The sequence below is a fragment of the Carassius auratus genome, unplaced genomic scaffold, assembly GCF_003368295.1.
Source record: "Carassius auratus strain Wakin unplaced genomic scaffold, ASM336829v1 scaf_tig00035533, whole genome shotgun sequence".
NCBI lineage: Eukaryota > Metazoa > Chordata > Actinopteri > Cypriniformes > Cyprinidae > Carassius > Carassius auratus.
Genome location: NW_020526237.1, coordinates 12,473 through 34,796, shown reverse-complemented (window position 1 = coordinate 34,796; position 22,324 = coordinate 12,473). Strand labels below are relative to the sequence as shown.

General features: G+C 35.4%; 1 protein-coding gene across 1 annotated transcript in view; it reads right to left on the bottom strand.

Moving 5' to 3' along the window:
• LOC113082009 (hemicentin-1-like) overlaps positions 1-17,553 on the bottom strand; it is a 28,503-nt gene extending 10,950 nt beyond the window's left edge. Inside the window, exons 1-3 of the mRNA XM_026253910.1 lie at positions 17,290-17,553; positions 7,436-7,702; positions 6,998-7,330 (exon numbers count right to left, since the gene is read on the bottom strand). Coding sequence (XP_026109695.1) covers positions 6,998-7,330; positions 7,436-7,598 — 496 coding nt within the window. The 5' untranslated portion in view covers positions 7,599-7,702; positions 17,290-17,553. The remainder of the gene's footprint in view (positions 1-6,997; positions 7,331-7,435; positions 7,703-17,289) is intronic.
• Between the last annotated feature and the right edge of the window lie 4,771 nt (positions 17,554-22,324).

The following is a 22,324-nucleotide window of genomic DNA, read 5'->3' as shown; positions in this document are numbered from 1 at the left end:
ATTGACTGGTTGATTATCTGAACGTGCTCCTCTTAAACTTTGTTTATACAGCATCATTTCTCATTTCTACATAATGTACAACTTTTGACAAAACACAAATTTTCAAACTGGCCAATGTGCCAGAGACAGAAGAACAGTCTTGTTACACAATTTAACAAGAGCCATCCCTTCAATGAAGTACAAAGCTAGTATTACTCAATCAAGCAATGTCACTTTGTAGCTAATGAACGTTCACTTATATCAAGATGGTAGATTCCTGAAAACATCCACTGTAGACATCAGGTCATTTAAAATCATTTCAAAATCATTCAGCATTTCTTTGTCATCTTTTTGTCACACATTTTCTTCTGGTCCATTAGATTGCTGAAAACTAAAATGGTTATTTTGTGAGAGGAGAGGAATGAATGAACAGGTGCTCCATAAAATAAAAAATAATGAATGCATAAAGAAACAAAAAAGCCACAAAGTAGATGGCTAGAGACCTCTGGTGTGACAAATCATTTTGTGGACAGTGGGTCTCTGTAGATGCACAAACCCCAAGGATTTCATAATCTAAGCAAGGATACTGCTCTGAGGGAGTTTCTTCATAGGAATAGTGTTGTGTTTTCCATTCTGTGCTATGTTTCCATTTTGTGCACTAGGCTTGGCATTCTTCAGGTTATAATGGCCCATCTTGGCTTTTTTGTAGTAGATGAAGAAGATGAAGATGAAGATGAATGGGATGAACACCACAATGACTGCAATAAGTCCTGCTATCAAGGGCAGATAATCCTCTGTGTCAAGAGAAATAAAGCACACCAAAATATCAGACAAAAAACAACAACAACACTGTCTAAACAGACATGTGCTAAAATTGCAGAAAAAAACAATACTTTTCATATCAGAAGCAAACAAGCAAATTTAAATGATTAATCAAAGCAAGTGTACTTATCAATCAAAACGTGATATAACATTATAACATTAAGCCAGGATTAAGTGTAGAGTGATAACAGAAATTATTAATTCATGGGTTTGTTTAATCTTCATTTACTGCGTGCCTCTGATCTGATCTCTGATCTTTCAACCGTCTTCCACAGAGAGTCACGCGCTGAAAGAATTAAAAAATGAACAGCCATTTTTTGTTATTCTGGTTGACTTGACTCTCTTGTTAATCAATCTCTTTATTGAATGATTACTTAAAATGAATATATTTATGAGAGTATATGATTTCAGAGAGATTTAGAGTGCCTAACTGAAGAGAACATGATGCTGAGCAAGATGTTTTTGTTTGCAGAACAAAAGAAGTTCCAGCTGCACAAACTGTAAAATCTTGCACTGCTAACTCAATGCTCTAACACCTCAGCCACAAAAAAAAAAATAAAAAAAATATATATATATATATATATATATAATATTAATTGTATAAATGTCATATTTTATGTACCATACAATCTGGGTAGGCTACTCTGTAATCTTACATATTAATTACAGATCTTATCCATGCTGCTTATACTATATAACGAGTGTGCTGAATGAGTACTGACGAGCAGCAGGGTGATCATATCAGAGCAAAGAGGTTAGGGAAAGTTATACGAATATTAGATTAACGTTAGGATAATGTTCTGGGAGCCAAAAACTAACATTCCTGGAATGTTATGGGAACCAAAAATGGTTAGCTGGGTTACTAGGGTGTTGCTATGGGGTTCATAGTATACTGAGAGTAGTTGCTAGGGTCTTGCTATGTGGTTGCAAGAGTGTTTTGTGAGGTTAATAATAGAGGTCGATCAATAATGGATTTTGCCGATACCGATAGTTAGGTTGGACCACACTGGCCGATACCGATTAATTAACTGATAGTTTTAAAAATGGATACTGAACAAAAACTAAAATAGTGCTTTATTTAAAAAAAAAAAAAACTGTACTGAATCATATTAGTAGTAGTAATAATAATAGTAATAGTAAATGTTGAAATTACCACAAAATCGGTTTTATTTTTTCCTAAATTCAGTTTGTTTATTTATTTATTTTACAAATTCTGTTATTTACGTTTGAATTTTTCTGCATTCTGTTTTTTTTTTCACAGTGTATACACTCACACTTTAACTGTTTCTATTCTCGAATACTTAATGATTGTCTAATCAAAATAAAAGAGCAGTGCTAAATCTAGGAGAACTCACCGGTATCACACACTCTGGACGTGTCGCGTTCAACTCGAGCAGCGGTCAAAAACAGTTTATTTATTCACCAAATGAACACAAGTTTACTTCAAGAATGAACAATGAGGCAAAGAAAAGTTTGAAATTCACTGTTTAAAAAAATGGAGCAAACGGAAGAGTGATCTTTATATTATAGCTCTATAAATGAAGCATACAGACTTTATTAAAGCCACATATACAATTAATTATGTACATTAACAACGATTTGGGGCGAATATAATGTCATTTAATGGATAACTACGTGAATGGCGCTCTGAGTCGCAACAGGATTTCCTGTCGGCTGCCTTTAAATCCAGGTCTGAAGTGTCTCGCTCTGTTCAGCGTGGAGCATCACGTGTCTGAACACACAGCATGTGCTGTCAGTGACTTCAGCCACTAGAGCCTAGAGACTTCAGCCTCTCTCACACTCTATAATGAAAACAGACCCTTCTCAGATGCTCCAGCAACAGATGCAACCTGGAAAACTATCGGCATTGATTTTTCCCGATAACCGGTTGTTCTAGCAATCAACTATCGGTGCAGATTAATCGGCAAAACCTATACATCGTCGACCTTTAGTTGCTAAGGTGTTGCTAGATGGTTGCTATGGTGTTCTAGGTGTTTTCCAGGCTGTTATGCAGTTGTGAGTTTACTCAGTGTGGTTGCTATGGTGTTGCTATGTGGATGCTAGGGGTACTTGGGGTGGTTGCTTGGCTGTTGCTATGCGTTGCTTGAGTACTTGGGTGGTTGCTAAGGTGTTGCTTTGAAGTTGCTAGGGTACTCAAGGTGGTTGCTAGTGCAGTTGCTAGGGTACCTTAAGTGGTTGGTAGAGTGTTGGTATGTGGTTGCTAAGCTACTAAGGGTGGTTGTTGGTGCGTTTGATGAAGTTACTTCAAATGTATCTTACAAAGTGAAATGTATGGCCTGCAAATACATTATTTAGTAACCAAATAATACGCACATTCTTTCTATGAGTTTTGGACAATTAGCACTTATTCGCTCATACACTGGACAAAGTTTTAGGGCACACAACATGTAATATCTGAGGGAGCGCAGAGCCATGATCTCTATATGGTAGAGCAAGTCCGCTGCAAGCCGAGAGATTTGTGCTGGCGCCCTCTCGTATAACAATAACAAACTCTTGACATTTGCCATTTTAAATAATGCCAAAAACTTCCACGAATGAACTATGAAAACAAAAATAGAAATGTACAAGCTGCAATCCATTTCTTTCTCGAGCCAGCTTAACTATAACATTTACATTTGCACAGATGTCAATGTATCAGCCAGCAAAAAAATAAACCAAAATACATGCATTGGTTAATTGGCAGCCAGTTTCATGCTTTGACCAATGCTATACTCATGCAAACTTCAGAAAAATTATTTTGGCAACTGTGGAATAGATAAGCCAGGTTTTGATGCAGTCTATTCAGTCTTTGAAAGTAAAAAAAAGGAATCATTGCTAAGTTCTTTAGCTTTTTTAGCTAATAACTACTGTAGTCATAGTACTTAGTATGGTTTTTACAATTTTATTTTACCATATTAATGAGTGAATAGAAACTCTCAAAAAATGCATTTATATGTCATATGTTAGTTTACACTTGTGCTCCTATTAAGACAGGTGACTATGTGAATTCCGTATAATAAATAAAGATTATATTCTACAAAAAAATTTGATTCTTTTTACAGAAAGGTCTGAGAAATTTACATGGACAGATCACAAAAATATCATACAGCTGAGGCACAAGAAAACACCACAAAGTCACCACAAAATTACAACCTGTAGCACTTGAGTGTCTTTCTCAACATAGTTGTAATACAATATAGCTAATAGTGCTGTCAAATGATTAATCGTGGTTAATCGCAAACAAAAATAAAAGTTTTAATACGCAAGTTTAAATGTGTGTACTGTTTATTATGTGTGTGTGTGTGTGTGTGTGTGTGTGTGTGTGTGTGTGTATATATATATATATATATATATACACAAGTACAGTATGTATTTTGGAAATATTTATATGTATATAAACTAATATTTTTACATGTATATAATTTAATATATTTATATTATTATATATACACATATTTAATACATAAACATAAAAAAATCTAAAATACATAAATGCACGTGTTAATATTTATATAAAAAAATATACACAGTACACACACATTATGTAAACAGAAATGTATTTTGAAATGCAATTAATCCCTTGACAGCACTGCATCTTAAAGTAAATTTAAATAACACTGATCCATATGATTTCTCATCACAATCTGATCCGACTGATCTGACTGCGGACAGTGAGGATCAGCAGATGGATCCAAAATTAGGGAAACATAACCAATGCAGAGATATTTCTCTGACAGAGTTCCTTCACGGGGACTGTTCTGGCTGTGCTAAGAGTTCTTTACGTGCATTGGGCTTCTTCACATCATAATGGCCAATCCTGGTTTTTTTGTAGTATGTCAAGATGATGTAGATGCAGATGACAAAGATGACCACCACTACAGCAACAATGACTAATATTATTGGTATGTAATTATCTGTGTCAAAAATAAAAACAAATATATGAGTAAATCAGCAACTTAATTAATTAAATCCAAGAAAGCAAAACTAGGGATAGATCAGTATCCAGCATCATGCATGCTAATCTAAATATCCCTAGAAAAACCCATGCAATACAACATCAAAAGCCATAAATAAAATAAGCCCTAATGTAATCACAGTGACACGAACACTGCAAGCAGAGCAAGACCAACCTACCAAGAAGCTTCTTACAAAAATGTAAATATTTTGTAAAAGACCAAAGCACTAACCGCAAAAGATGCTGTGTGGAAATCAGAAAGTGTGTAAATTGATTTAAGAAGGAAAAATTAAATTAGCATAAGTCAAAGACAAAATGGTAAGAGACAAAAAAAAGAATCAAACATGAATCTGTGATTTTTAACAGAGGCACTTCAAACGAACTCACATAAAATCTATCCTGACAACATACTATTAAATAGTCTTTTCAAAATAATTGGCATATTTAATTTTACCAACACATATTTTGTTAAAATCAGACTAACAAATACAAAATATACAACTGTGAAACAGACACAATTCCTTTCTGTAGTATTACCGTTAGTATTACTAAACTGAAACCTGGTTAATGGAAAATGACACAAATGCATAGTTACCTTGTATGGACACTTTTACACTTCTAGTGGTATTGCCAACATAATTGTTTGCAGTGCAGGACACATTCTCAGGTGTTGACTCTGTTATATTAAGTTTTTCACTATATATTTTATGTTCTGTGCCATTTGTGCCGAGGCTCCAGCTGATTGTTGGTTTTGGGTTACCCTCGGCTTCACAAACAAGCACATCTTGATAGCCTCGAAACACACGCACTACTAAGGGCAGTTTGGTCTCATTGATGATCGGTTTATCTACAGGAAGGAACCAAAAACATACAGGTTAAGAGCTTTTGCATTTGCACATTTGTTAATCCATATTTGTGTTCAACAAAACTACTCAAATGTAGATATTTACAGTGGGGAAAATATTTATTTGATCCCCTGCTGATTATGTAAGTTTCCCTGCTTACAAAGAAATGAAGGGTCTGTAATTTTTATGGTAGGTTTATTTTAATGGCTAGAGACAAAATACCAACCAAAGATAACCCAGAAAAACTCATTATATAAATGTTAGAGATTGATTTGAATTTCAGTAAGTGAAATAAGTATTTGATCCCATACCAACCACCAAAAGTTCTGGCTCCCACAGAATGGTAATGTGCCCCTGTGGAACACAGATTAGTCCTGTCACTTTAAGAAGTTACTCCTAGTAATATCTTCACTCGTGAAAAATCCTCTCACCAGCCCCCGCTCCCTCTAGTGAAGATATTACTGCGCCAAGACGAAGTGCTTACAAGCACTTGCCATGGTATTCCGCCACACAATATAGTTATCCATTTTACACGCTTAAATCGCAACGTTTTTTTTTTGTGTTACCGTCCTAGGTCGAGTTACACTACGTGAGTAACTGTATTTAAATAGGGAAAACGTGGAGGTGTTTGGTAGCTTCTCTGCTTGGCCCGTATTGAATGAATGGGCTAAGCTAAGTGCTTTCAAAGTGTCACTGCGCGCCAAAGCGATTGAGTGCACGCACTGAGACGAGAGAGGTATGTATCAACTCGTCTTAGTTAAGGGAAAAACATAGTTTAATATGAAAACACGGTGGAGTATCCCTTTAAGGGCATGGACGGGCCTAGCCAGTCTCCAGACCTCAATACTATTAAAAGGATGTGGAGAGGCTGAAACTTTGAGTTGCCAAACAACAGCCAAGAAAACTTAAGGATTTAAAGATATTCTGTAAGGAAGAGAGGATCAAAATCCCCCCTGAGATGTGTACAAACTGGTAACCAACAACAAAAAACGTCTTACCTTTGTGCTTGCCAACAAGGGTTTCTGCACCAAGTACCAAGTCATGTTTTGCTTGGGGATCAAATACTTACTTCACTCACTCACTGAAATGCAAATCAATTCCTAACCTTTACATAATGTGTTTTTTCTGGATTTTTGGTTGGTATTCTGTCTCTATTCATTAAAATAAACCTATCATAAAAATGACAAGACCATTTTTGTAAAGACTTACAATATTAGCAGGGGATCAAATAAATATTTTCCCCACTATAAATAAAAGTCACATGATGCATCTGATCCCTATTACTACACAACTTGACAAGCTGTGTCATTGCTACAACCACTAAAAGTCTTCTCGATTGGGATAAAACATACATACATAAAAAGATTAATCATAGAAGCTAACTGATCTTACGTACAATGTACAGTAATGTTGAGAGGTTCTGATGATTTTTTAGGAGGAGGTTGAGGTCCTTCTGCTCCCAGATCCAGCTCTGCTTCACACCAGTACTGAGCTCCATCATCAGCTCTGTCTGGACGGATCAGGAGTGTGACAGTTTTATTCACTAAAGTCTTGTTTTCAGTGTCACTGAAGTTGGTTTGATGCAGCAGAGTCTGATTTTTGTACCATTTGACAGTGAGATTCTGAACAGGAGCCACATCATGAACGTCACACTGGAGCTCATACTGCTGTCCCTCTTTCATTGGTTCTGTGTGATTCACAGTGCTGATGGACACACTGTCTGGAGTCTCTGTGGAGGAAGATTTACACACTCTGAAATCTGCTGTGATGAATGAACATTTATTAGATATTTCTGAGAATGAACAGTAACAATATCAGTAACAGAGAAACTCACTGTAAACAGTGACTGGGAGCTCTATTTGACACTGTGCACCTTTGTTTGGATTTATGTAGCAGAATGGCTTTATGCCCCATTCTGTCAGGTTTATCACTGTCCATGTGATCAGACTCTGGTTTTTGGTCATAGGCACTCCTCCCTCACTGACTTCCCATCCCATCCCTTTATGGGCGACTGAAGTGTTACAGTTAACTTCAACAGAACCGCCGTATCTCACAACAACTCTCCGTGAGTCGAGCTGAAGAGGACATTCAGCTTCTGCACCTGTTAAACACATTGAAGAGTAGGCTGTGATGTACAGTATTTGAATCACTTAAACTTTAATAATAAACTAAATTCACATTAGTAATCGGACAACACATCAGCAAAAATGCCAGAAATGTTTTCCTCCAAATATTTCAACATATTTTCAGTTGACTTGACAAACTACACAAAATCACAATGTACTACACAATACATGTATACAAACACAGTGCCTTTAAGTCATTGCCTTTATATTTTCATTTTAATGCACTTAACATAAAACTTAAATTTGCAAAGTTTGTTTTTATAAATCTGACTTTAATTGAATCCAGCTAATCTTAATGGTAAATCAATTATCTTATTTAAAATAAACTTTCTGTATTGCTTTTAAAAGTAACATCTCAAAGCGCTTCACAAGAATAAGATCAAATAAGACACACAATTATACAAAATGCATTAATAAAAGTGAAATACAGAGAAAAATAAAATGCAGACCATCAAAAGTTTAACACTAAAGAATAAGACAATTACAAAATAATCAGGTAAAAGTTACCCCAAAAAATAAGTTTTAAGGGAAAATGTAAAAATACTAAGGGATTAAAACAGTAATTAAAACAAAATACTGTTTGCCTAATCTCTGCAGGCAAAGGAATCCAATGTTTCGAGATTTTGAAAATAAAAGTAAATGGAACGATCAAAAGGTCAACTTTTACAAATGCTGGTGTGTAGGGGGTTAAAAGATCAGAGATAATGAGGGGCCAAACCATGCAAAACTTTAGAAAAAATAATTTTAAACTCAACACAGAATCTGACCGGGAGCCAATGTAAAGAATCTAAGACAGGAGTGATATGATCCTGTGAGGTCCACACTGTTTCATGCGGGTTGGGGGGGGCTTGTGGGCTGGGTTGGAAAATATGTGACGTCATTATGTTGTGACTGACGACATGAAATTTCTCTACTAGTCTTCTCCCCTGGCCTGATTGTTACTGTTTTATACACAAAAATTGTACTTGATGTACTTGTACTTTGATGTTTAATAAAAAATAAAAAAATAAAAAATCTCTGTACTGTTTAGGCTATGTGTTGTAGCCATTAAAGAAAACACATTTGGTTTCATGTTTGTTTAAATATTATAGGCTAATGTAATTTTCTTATTTATTGAATCAGTGTTTATTATGAAAGTGAGCATGCAGCATGAGAAAGATATGATACATCATGCGCAATAGCCTATGAGATATGAGTGGGTAAGACATGATTTTGACCACTTTATTGAGTTTTGTTTTGTAGAACGACTCTGTTTAAAAGATTTTCATTTGGTATAAATTGTATCTTAATTTTGATCAATATTTTATCAAACCATTGCCTGTATTTAATAAACAAGCAAATATATTAGCAGACAATGTAATAAGGTGCCGGCACATCACTTGTATTGCACGTGAACTGGAGGGCGCAGAAACTCAGCTTGTGCCTCACATACAGTTTTGAGAAATATAGGCTATCTATTATAGAAAGCTTAAAAATGTCTACTTTTAAACGAAAATATTCAAAACGAAAAGAAATAGGCTACTCTCTGAATATGTAGGCCTAATCCATATGAAATGTGCATTTCTCTCTGGCGTTCATGGCGAGTCCGCATCGTCTTTGCAGCGACACAGGAAACACCATTTTATTAATAAACAATTAAATGTCTCCTTGCTATTTTTGACAAATTCATAATCATTTCTTTGTGGCAAAATAATGCATGCGGTCGTGCGCTTGAGAGCGGCTAGTAAACGCCCATTATTCTGATCGGAACAAAGCATGACAAATTCTACATTTATTTCATTTTCTCCATAGAAATGAGAGGCCAAGTCACAAGTCAAATAATTGTTTTATTTAAAATAATAGTGATTGTCGGAAGAGATGGCTTCCCTTGGCTTCAGGGAGAAAACGCCACTGAGAACGGGGATGGTCATGACATCCTTTGTTTGAGAAGAATTCCCATCACTATTTTTACTTTTCTTAACTGTGTTACCCGAAAAAAAGTCCGAAATACGTTTCTGCTGCTTATTGCTAGCCATGACCAAACAAGTGTGAGGTGACAGAAGCATTCCTGAGGAGGCTAGGTTAGTCTTTTATCAACGAAATATTAAAATAATTAATCATTAGTTTATATCTTATACACTATATCTTAATCCCACATTAAACACATTGTTATGTCTGTTTTTTTATTTTTTATTTTTATTTTTTCACGTTTTTAAGTACAATATTGTGGGTGTAAGGGGGGTGTAAACAGCACCCCCCTTCCCGCGCCATTGGGTCCACACGATTGCCCTAATGGTGGCAGGTAACCAATGGTGAATGAAGTTTTCCCATGTGTTCAGTATTTTTGGCAAGTAAAGTTATTTAATTTAAAGGGATAGTTCACTCAAAAATGAAAATTATGTCATTAATAACTCATTAATAACGAGTCATTATCTGGCTCGGCTCAGTGTTCATCTTCAGTTCTCTCTTCACATCAGTTCAGTCAGTGTACTGTTTGAGTAAATGAATTACTCCGGGATACTGGTTTGTTTGAACTCAGAGGGAGTATCAGCCACATTAAAAAAGTGAACAGCTTAAGTCATTTGTGGATTAATGCGTATTGGAGAAGTGAACCGTTTAAAGCGATTCAGTTTGATTTGGTGAACTGTTTAAAAAAGATCCGGTTACACTGAATGATTCGTTCGCGAACCGGATATCACAAACTGCTTTGTTTTGAACTGTCTTTCAACAGACACGGAAGAGAAGACAATGCTGAATAAAGTCATAGTTTTTGCTATTTTTGGACCAAAATGTATTTTCGATGCTTCAAAAAATTCTAACGGACCCTCTGATGTCACATGGACTACTTTGATGAAGTTTTTCTTACCTTTCTGGACATGGACAGAATACCATACACACAGCTTTAATGGAGGGACTGAGAGCTCTCAGACTAAATCTAAAATATCTTAAACTGTGTTCCAAAAATAAACGGAGGTCTTACAGGTTTGGAACAACATGAGGGTAAGTTATTAATTACATAAATTTGCAAATTGGGTGAACTAACCCTTTAAGTTAAATTGTAATCAGACTCCATTTTATTGTGACCATTTGACATTGAGTTAGACCATGTGGCATTTGAGTTAGAATGCTATTTATTATTGATCATTTATAGGATAATTTATCTAGACATCTGATTATTTGGTTTATTATTTTTATATTATTGTACTTGTTCATTCGGTGCTCATGTTGCTCAAAGATATCACTTCAGCTGTTTTTATGTATCTTACAGTCTCATTCTTTGAATGAATTAATCAAAAATAGGTCATTGCACTTACATCAAATAACGATACGGACTAATATCTGTAAATATTAAGCCGGAATAGTCTATTTAAATATGAATCCTGTATGTTCTGTGTGTCTGTGTTAATGAATGGAGCAGAAGCGCGTCTTCCTTAATTAACACACACTGAAGCACGCGTGACGCTCGCAGTGATTTCAGCATCTGCTGTCTCACTAAATAAGGACGTGAACACATGAATAACATCTCTGACAGTCACTTCATGAGCATTTGACCATTTGATTTGAGTAAAACTAGCGTCACATCACATACACAGTAATGTAAAGGTACGTCAATATGGAGCCAGAAGAGTCTCAATAAAGATAAATGCACACACTACAGTCACATATGCACACACAGGATTCATAGATGCACACACATGATTCATAAATACACACACAGGATACACAAATGCACACAAAATTCACAGATGCACACACAAAATTTAAAAAGCACAGAAGATACACAAATGCATACAAAATTCAGAAATGCACACAAAAATCAGAAATACACACACAATTCAGAAATGCAAACAACCTTTACAAATGCACTCAAGATTCACAAATGCACAGAACAAGATTCACAAATGCACAGGACAAGATTCAGAAATGTATTTCTGATGCACACACACATATATCTTGATTTACAAACTGCTTGCGGTCTGTGAACTTCACTGCATTTGTGTGTGAATTTTGAGACTCCCCTGACTTGGCTCGACACACAAATGCTTTTTTTTTAAACAGGGAATGATCAGCAACCAATCAGATATCTGCCTTCTTTTAACCAATCACAAGAATGCACCCCATGTGGGGGGATTGTTTACTTATAAGCCAATCACATGAACGTGTTCACACAGCAATTGTATTAAATTGTATGAAAATACAGATGTTTAGATTACAATTCAGGTTTATTTTTTATTATTTTTTACAAAATATAAATTAAAAAATGTCTCAATACATATAGCCCAGTGACTGCAGAAAAAAAAGTTAACCATGGATTCATAAATTTGCAATAGGCAATTATTTCATTTTATTGAAATATTTTAATGAAAGTAAAAAAAAAAAAATGTTTAAACCTTTTTGAATATTTAAATATATCTAAATATTCTTTTGGATGCAATATAGAAGTCACTTTAATTATAATATTCAGTCCCTACATGAAGAGAGAGTCAGTGGTCCGCTGCGAGAGGAAAGTGGCTCTCTGGCTGCGAAAAGTGGGTCTGCGGCTGTCGTTCGCTTAGGAAAGTGAGTTGATCGCTGCGTGAGGAAAGTGAATCGTTCGCTCAACTTCGTTGCTTGAGGAATCATTCGCTGAGGAAAGTGAGTCGCTCGCTGGGTGAGGAAAGTGAGTCGTTCGCTGCGTGACTCCTGAGGAAAGTGAATCGTTCGCTGAGGAAAGTGAGTCGCTCGCTGGGTGAGGAAAGTGAGTCGTTCGCTGCATGACTCGTGAGGAAAGTGAGTCGCTCGCTGGGTGAGGAAAGTGAGTCGTTCGCTGCGTGACTCGTGAGGAAAGTGAGTCGCTCGCTGGGTGAGGAAAGTGAGTCGTTCGCTGCATGACTCGTGAGGAAAGTGAGTCGCTCGCTGGGTGAGGAAAGTGAGTCGTTCGCTGCGTGACTCGTGAGGAAAGTGAGTCGTTCGCTGCGCAAAGTGGGTCGCTGGCTGCGCAAAGTGAGTCGCCGGCTGTGTGAGGTAAGTGAGTCGTTCGCTGAGGAAAGTGAGTCGTTCGCTGCGTGAGGAAAGTGAGTTGTTCGCTGATTGGCTTATAAGTAAACAATTCCCCACGTGGGGTGCATTCTTGTGATTGGCTAAAACAAGGGAGATATCTGATTGGTTGCAGATCATTCCCTGTTTAAAAAAAGGCATTTGTGTGTCGAGCCAAGTCAAGGGAGTCTCAAAATTCACACACAAATGCAGTGAAGTTCACAGACCGCAAGCAGTTTGTAAATCAAGATATATGTGTGTGTGCATCAGAAATACATTTCTGAATCTTGTCCTGTGCATTTGTGAATCTTGAGTGCATTTGTAAATGTTGTTTGCATTTCTGAATTGTGTGTGTATTTCTGAATTTTGTGTGCATTTCTGAATTTTGTATGCATTTGTGAATCTTCTGTGCTTTTTAAATTTTGTGTGTGCATTTGTGAATTTTGTGTGCATTTGTGTATCCTGTGTGTGTATTTATGAATTATGTGTGTGCATGTATGGATCCTGTGTGTGCATATGTGAATGTAGTGTGTGCATTTATCTTTATTGAGATTCTTCTGGCTCCATACGTCAACCCATCAAAATAAAAGTCCGGTTTAGTTTAAAGACAATTATTTGCCAGATATTTATTGCTATTGTTCAGCAGAATGTACATATACTACTACTGAAAAAAAAAAGTTCAAACATTATTTTTTTTAAGGTTTAATCACACATTTCTTCCATGTTTTATTTCTAATAGTAAATCCCCTTTGTTTACCAAAAAGTTAAGTTTGCTTAATTTTCAATAATTAAAAGATAAATTAAATTAATGTTTTATGTGTTTAATGTTCAATGTGCATCTCAGAAAATGCTTTATTTAAAACCCCAACTGAATGGCACTTAAATGCACTAAATTCATCTGTCAACTTTATTGTCATTATTCACAGTAAAAGTACAGACAGAAAAGCAATGGGTAGTAATTAAATGTTTATTTTTGATGTATGTATTGCATTCTATGCATTTAAAAAATAAAAATGTATAAAAAAGGAAACTTAGTTGTTCATTTTAATATTTTCTCTTATTTTCTCTTGCATAATTAATATTGCACTTTAATTAAGCAAAAACAAATCTTATTCGATTAATCGATGGAATTTTTGGTAGAATACTCGATTACTAAAATATTCGATAGCTACAGCCCGAATCCAGTTGACCTAAACTTACATTCCCTATAAGCCCTTAGAATCTAAGTACACTTGAACTAATACCAAGTGTTAGCTGGATCTCTAAAGTTACAGTTGGTGTGTCCTATGCTCTATTTCAGCTGAATTTTAGTCAGTTACTAACCTGATGCAGGAAATGTGGTAACAAGGATATAACATAATCTACTAGAGTTAATAATTACAGAGTAAAACAGAATAAAACAAAATGTAACAAAGTATTATCAGTCATGTAAATATGTATTATACCTATTACATAGCCAACTCAAAGACATCAAATTCTCAAAGATGAAACTAAGAGTAAAATAAGCATAAGTGTAAGTTATTATTATTATTATTGTGTATTCTTCTGTTGTCACACTATTTGCTTGAAATAAATAAATAAATACCTCACCTTAGAAAATACATAGTATGTAGGGTAGAGACACACACAAAATTAAAGGCTTTCTGACTGATCTGCCCTGATCTTCTTGCAAAAGTTTCCTTAAGAACTCAGCCCAAGACAAAACATTCCCAGAAATGGAAACAGGAACTAACAATTAGAATTTGTATTGATCAAACCGAATTAACAACTTTTGAGAAAGATGGTAATTTGCATGGAATGACACACCCTCTAAATTAATCAAAATATCTCTTAACTTTAAGGATCTGTTTGTAAGATGAAAGTGAAAAAGTGAAAGAAAGTGAAAGTGACGTGACATTCAGCCAAGTATGGTGACCCATACTCAGAATTTGTGCTCTGCATTTAACCCATCCAAAGTGAACACACACCCAGATCAGTGGGCAGCCATTTATGCTGTGGCGCCAATTTCAACAAATAAATTGAGACAATTGAAATTTGACAACTGACAAAAACCTCATGGCAGTGTGATTTCTTCAAGCAATACACCTTTTTGTTGTAGCCAATAAAGAAAATGATTTTAGCATGTATGCCAAAATATTTTCAGGAAGTCAATGTTGTTTAAATATTTTTTTTTATTTTGTTATGAAAATAGATCAGGTGTGACCTAGAGGGTCATCATAAGAGACGGGCCATGGGAAGTAAAACAAAATGTAGAAAATTTTTTTGACCACTTAATTTTGTAAATTTCCTTTTGTATTCATTTAAGTTTAATTTCAATTAGTGCTGTCAAATGATTAATCTAATAATAATAATCTAAAAATATAATATATGAACATATAAATGTATAAACATAAATATTTTCTAAATATATACTGTATGTGTATTTATATATACATAATAAAGGATAGATACATCTATGCTGCCTTCAAAATTCGATTTAAAGAAGGTACCTCCGGAGACAGGAAGAAAACAGAATTTGGATTTGAACGTGCCTTGATGCCTTCCTTCCTTGGAATGCTGCCTCCGAAGATAGCATTTGAGAGTGGCTCATCCCAGATCATTGCGTCACCCACCAATGATGTCATACACTCATGATTTTGATTTGTAGAAATCATGGAAACACTGAAGACGCTTTTATTAAGTTATGCGTTTTATAAGACATGTGACGACCGCAGAGTGTGGCATTTTAACAGAACTTTCCAATGTATTTAGTATCATAAAACTGCTCTGCTTTACACCACCTACACACGAGCAGAAGGAGCGGAAGCGGTGGTCGACTGTGGCATAATAAAAGCTCCACTGCTTTCGAGCCATGTGTCAAACTCGTTCAGCTACCTTGTTTCACTATAATGGCTTTCAGCCTCAACCTGCTTCAAACTACGACATTAATAAATCTTTAATACATCATGAACATGATTTCTCCACAAATGCCATCAGATTGAATCGGCTGTGGGGATGAAGACGACAACTCCCATGATTCTACACTCAGTCAGTGGCATCATTAAACAACACCTTTGTTTCTTTTGAATATGCACGATTTGAAGAGATTAGAAACAGTGTATTGCGCCTTCCTCTGGTAACGTTAAGCTATTTACAGGTGATCTTCTGCAAATTCTGGTATGGTTCAAAATCATAGACTGTATTACAACATGGACGTAGTGTCATGATTCTGCCTTCATGTCCTGACTTTTCTCTAGTCTTGAGGCAGGATCATGACAGACCCATGGTTTGTGTACAAGCACATGGCCTTGTCTTTGGGCCATGTGCTTGTGTTGTCTCGTAAGAAGTCTTTTTAATACCGTGAGTGTTTGTTTATAGTTAGTATTTAGAGTCTTTGTTTTTCTTGTCAGCCCAGTCAGTCCTGTTTGGTTATTTTGTAGCTACCTTAGTCAGTGTTTTCCCCCTCGTGGGTTTTGTTTTCCCCTTTGTGTAAATAAACCCTCTGTGTAACCTGATTCCTTTCTGCACTTGAGTTCCTCCCTTACCAAACCCTTGACACGTAGTGTCCGTGACGTCACCCGCAGATTTCTGAAGAGCATATTTGAAGCTCAAAGTGGGCGGAGCGGGCTGTCCATCTTGGCAGCGCATCACCGCACGTCACTCCCAGATAATCAAAAATGGGCAAAAAGGTGGGAGCTTGTTGCTGAAGCCACGCCCACCTAGCTAAACGGCATTGTCAGCAGCTGCAATTCACCTGTCACTCAAGTGGCCACGCCCTTAAATATGCAGAACTTTAAGGCTTAATAGAATTTAAACCGATACTTTTTTTTTTTTTATCACCCACCTCACAGTTGACCTGAAGGGCAAAATTCCCTATATAGCCCAAAATCATTTTTGAACGAGGCTGTAAACGTGTTTTTTTTTTGTTTTGTTTTTTTGTTTTTTTCTGCTGTAGCTAAAGTTGGGCATTTTAACATGGGGAGTCTATGGGATTGACTCCCTTTTGCAGCCAGCCTCCAGCGGCCAGTCCTCCTTGTTGACAAACGCAGATAAATGGCTCTACTCTAGTAGAGACCAAAAGTAGTCAGGTCTTTAAAGTATTTATACGAATTATATAATTTTACAGCGCTTAAAGGTAATCACAAAACCGACAAGCCCGTGTTTTCACCAGACAATAGAGACGCGTTCGTCTGAAGAAGTAACTATAGCAACAGGTTGTTCGAGCTTTACCGTTAGAACGTAACTCAGACTAATTGGCGGTAAAAGTTATTTTAATAAATCGGACTCCTCTGAAAGTCGTCTGTTTGCACCCTTATATGTGAGCAAGATCAGAACAGAAGGCACCTAATAAGGCTTTCAAGTTACTGAACGGGCAGACACAACCTCACAACCGTTAGTTGTTTGACTGTTTCGTGATAATACTTTTAATTCGACAGACATAAAGCATTAAAATAGTATGTCATTCTCAGAGGCACTAATTGTCAATGAACATTTACGTATGCAGTACTAAGCGAACTAACAAGCGGGTGGCGCAGTTATTGTCGACATTTTGTTGACGAATCATACGAAATATTTAGAAAACCCTTACCTGTGAGTAGTGAGAAGCGCAAGAAAAAAAAATCCGAGCACCACAAGTCGCATATAAGTAACCCGCGAAGATGTGGTGAGAGGAAACGTCCCTTTCTGCATTTTAAAACAATGTTAAACTCCAGTCCTGAGCTTCAGAAACAAGATGTCCTTCTCCCTCAGGAAATATGCAATGCGATACACTTAACCCAGTGAGAGATAAAAATGTGAGAATGACCACGTGTTTGTCCAGCCCTTTCCTGAGTAGAGATCCGATCAAACTCTCCTTCACAATCCACTTAACTTTACTCCCACTTATACTTTCACATAGACCCTTACTGACTATGACACATGGGAATTTACCGAGAGATCCAGACTTTTTTTTGTAACGTTACTGTATTAGAAAGGGGAGACTGGGGCTTTGTATGTTGGTAGACTATGTAACACTAGCCTAAATTCAAAACTCTATTAAGTATAACATTTGTTCATTTTATAACCAAATAATGCTTTTGTAATAATGCTTAAACAAGTGAGTGCAGAAAATGACTTTCAAGAAACAGGAAAAAAATCACTGGAGTACAAAACCCTTATCTGGTCTTTCATATTTATTAGATCTACTTTATGACAATACAGAAATGTTAAAACTTTTTTCGTTCAAGTTTTAACAAATGTTTAAGATGTCCATAACATGTCTGGATACTGAATGTTAAATGATCTTTAAATCAGTGTTGGGCAGACAGAGTTGCTGCAGTTTGTCCTGATTTACTGCCGGCTTTTTCTGTGTCAATAAATTAATTAATAAAGGCATGCAATTCCAAAACATGTTTCTGTAGGTTCTGGTTATTTTCTATGGGTAGCCTACAGGAGGAAAAAATATGTTCCATGGGAATCCGGAAATTTGGGGCTGAGTTGGTTTGATTCTGATAAGAAGTCAGGAAGCACTGAGGTCTCTGAGATTGTGCATTTTGGAGTATTTAGTTCTCACTGAATAACAGAGTACACTGTGTCTTCTGAGTAAACTGAGACACCCATAGCTTTACAAACTTTAATACCTAACAAGTCATCTCAAAAGTAGACTTTATGTTATAAACATCACAGTTTTTCTTTAGGTTAATAATAAATGTCAGTAAAACGGCAACTCATAATTAGACTTCCATTTTAACAAACAGGATAAGAAATCTCAGCATAATTTACTTTATTTATTTGATGTCAGGAAGAGGGGGTTTTAATAGTGTGGGGTGGGGGTGTGGGTGGAATGCATTGAGACATCAGGATAGATAACACAGATCAAGAGAAAATTCCTCTTGAGTTTCTACATGGTTTCTACATTAGCAACAGCTTACCAGCAAAGGAGGTCTTTTAACATATTCAGACCAACAGCATGATTATGAGTGTAATAATGCTTGTTTTGTTTGTTTTACAACATTTCAATACACAATAGAGTGACTTACATTTGAAAATAATATTGACAGTTACATCTTCAAAATCGTATCAACTGTTCAATATCGCACCATTTTGAACAAAAATGTTGAATTAATTATTCAAGGACTTGCACATGAAAACATCTCTATTTATGTCTATGAAGAATCACAAAGGTACTGTGTTACTCCGCTGCGGTGCTCCCGAAGCACTCTAAAATAGTCCAAATATATACATTTATTATAGGTGCACCCTAATGATTCAGGACAAGCCAAAAACACGGTTTGGAAAATGGATTCATGGTGTACTCACTTATTATATACATTCTGTAAATTTTGGACACATAAAAAAGTTACGGACCGCAGCTCTGATTGGTTGTTTCTTAACGGGAGCGATGTATTCCTGCAAATGGCAATAGGACCACTAGGAGGAGCCAGAGGAGCTTGATTTTTTTCACAGATTATCTGTCTCATATTCTACTGTCAGGACATAAAGACAGGTTTAACAAATATGTAAAAAAAAAAGAAAAAAAAAGAAATTTTAAAGTTACCTACTGCAGCTTTAAGGTGTTATCCTGCATAGCAAAAAACTACAGATGAAGGGAATTAACAAATATGGACTACAGATTTTTATCACACTACATTCTTAAAAATACAGGTAAAAAAAAATATTTCTTAAAAATTCATACTTGAATTTTCATAAAATTCAAAGACTGGTCAAATTCATAGTCTACAAAATAGCACAAAACCCTGGGCAACAGTCTTATTCATTCCAAAACAAATATGTCCTTTTAAGCCATTTGAAGGTCATTCGATGAGGATGTAGCAGCGATGAAGAGCAGTGACAGTGAACTTCTCAGATAAAAACTGCCACCATCAGGGTCAGAATTTTTGTTTCCCCACAACCCTGTGTGCTTCTCTGCTCTTGTTTGTTTTTGCTTAGTCCATGTAACATTTACCTGCATTCATCCCACACAACTTTATATATTTCATGGATCTTTATATTCACCCTTACCAAAAAGTAGTATACTTCAAGTTTATTTCATTATACTTAAGTAAAGTTCAAGTATATTTTTAAGTATACTTTATGTAGCAAGTATACAAATATCAGTGTTCTAGTAGTATACTTGTAAGTGTACTGTTTCAATACTCATTGGGACTAAATTGGCCCACTTTGTAGTATATAAAAGTATACTTTTAAGTATCCTGTAAGTATAACAGTAGCAAACTTTAAGTACACTAGTGTACCTCAATGTTTGTAGTTTGTACTGCAATTATACTAAAAGTGAACTTATAGGTTTACTGATAGTTTGCTAATTAAATACTTTGTACACTTTAAAGTATAGTCTCAGTAAACTACTAGTCTAGTTTTATACTGCAGGTATACTCATAAGTTTTCTTTAAGTGAACTTTACATCATACTTTAAGTATTCTACTATTTCCCTGTTTAGGTTTTAATTTTTATATATTTTGTCATATGAATATCTGAACATACAAAACATCCAAATAAACAACAACAAAAAAGAAACAAAAAACATTTTATTCTAGCTTCATGGATTCTTTTTTTAAACACTTTAATGTGAGTAAGTTTAATAAAAAATAAATAAATAACATTTTGAACAAAAAGCTTCGGTCACATTTTTATGCTGTTTCATGTCGGATGATGGTGTTACATGTGTTAGCATCCATTGTTTCTTTTTTCTTCTTCGCCTCTGTTTTTTTTTTTTTTTTTTTTTTTTTGTAAATTCTGTGCAGATGTGTACTAGCACCCTTTACAGTATAATAATGAAAACACGGAGTATAGCTCAAATATATTTAGACTTTTTTATGTATAAGTCAAGTTTACTTCAACATAATTTTAAGTATATTTCTGAGGAGTATATTAAGCCCATTTCTGAGAATATAACATAAACTAAAAGCATACTTTCCTATTTTAGTTTAAAAGAAGAATACTAATAGCACACTTGAATAAACTTATTTTTCATAAGGGTAGTAAATTAATGTTGAAGGAGCACTACACTATTTTTGAAAATAGGCTCATTTTCCAACTCTCCTAAATAGTATAGTTTTAATGTTTTCGAATCCATTCAGCAGATCTCCAGGTCTGGCGGTAGCACTTTAGCTTAGCTTAGCATAGATGGTTGAGTCTGATTAGACCGTTAGCATCTCGCTCAAAAATGACCAAGAAAAATTTGATACTCTTCTGTGGTTACATCATGTACTAAGACTGATGGAAAACAAAAATTTCCGATTTTCTAGGCTGACATGGTTAGGAACTGCACTCATAATCAAGGAACTTTGCTTCTGTACCATGGGTGCAGCAGGTGCAATGATATTATGCAGCACCTGAAAATAGTCCTCGGCTAACTTTCAGGCGCTGCATAATATCATTGTAAATATCACATACTGCACCTTTCAGTCAAGCGGTCAGTCAAGTTTGCATTATTTGGGAAAACAACTTCCATTTTAATAAAATATATCTAAAACAAACATGATTAATGTAAAATTTGTAAAAGAAAAATTGTTGTTTTGTTATAGCTTTAAGACCAAGGGCGCCGCCATCTTGCAGTACCACCACATGTGACGTCACGGGGTTGGTTCGCTCCTATGGCCAGTGCAGAAATATAAGCATGTCTTTAAAAGCTATAACAAAACAAAACAAAAAATTCTTTAAAATGGTTACATTAGTTATGTTTGTTAAATATATTTTAATCAAAGGGGAAATCACTTTACTAAATAATGTTAACTTAATTGACTGCTTCATTTCCACTAATTCTGCTCAAGCCGTCAAACTGACGTCATCATTAAAGGAATGCCATTCCAGAGCGGAAGCAAATGTTCAGATTTTGATTAAAGAGTACAAAAACAAACTTTTTTTTCATGCGGATTAACTTGCACGGATTAATTGTTTAGGTACACCAAGACATTGGTGCGCTAGTAAAGTAGGCTATATAAAGTCAATTTTAATTTCATGCGGACTTTAACCTGTTAACTGTCACCCCGTCCCATATACGGGACGCCTACATTGACTATACTATATTACAATCAAATCTAATCTATTCTTGTCAAACTATATATAGTTGGAAAGGTCTATGACTCCCAAATATATATTTTACAAATATTTTTTTATTAAAAATTATGTAGGGAAAGTAATAGATTAATTTATGACAAGAGTGCACCCTCAGAAATCTACATTACAAAAGGAGTTTTGACCTTTGTTTAAAAAAAAGACTTCCTCAATGCCTTTTTCTCGATCACATTTTAGAAATCATCAGAAGTTTTATATCACTTGAAAACATAAAATCTCAAAATTCATCCTTTAAAACCCATTTTAAAATCAGACATTGCATTACCATGTAAATGGCACATCAAAATGATGTTACAAAATGTTTTCAGTCATGAATTATAAAAATGAAGGTTTGTATCATGCACATTCAAGTCTATCTTCAAAAATGTGAGTGACAGTTCAGGGGTTTTAAACACCCAAGCTCTTTAATATTGGCTAGCTGTCGATGATTCTTTATCTTTAATCAGCTTGGGTGGGGACATTTCAGGTCTTACACAGAGTTGTTTTCATTCATCCAGAGCATAATTGATCATTTCCAGGAAAAGTCCTGTTTCCACACACCAGCATGTCAT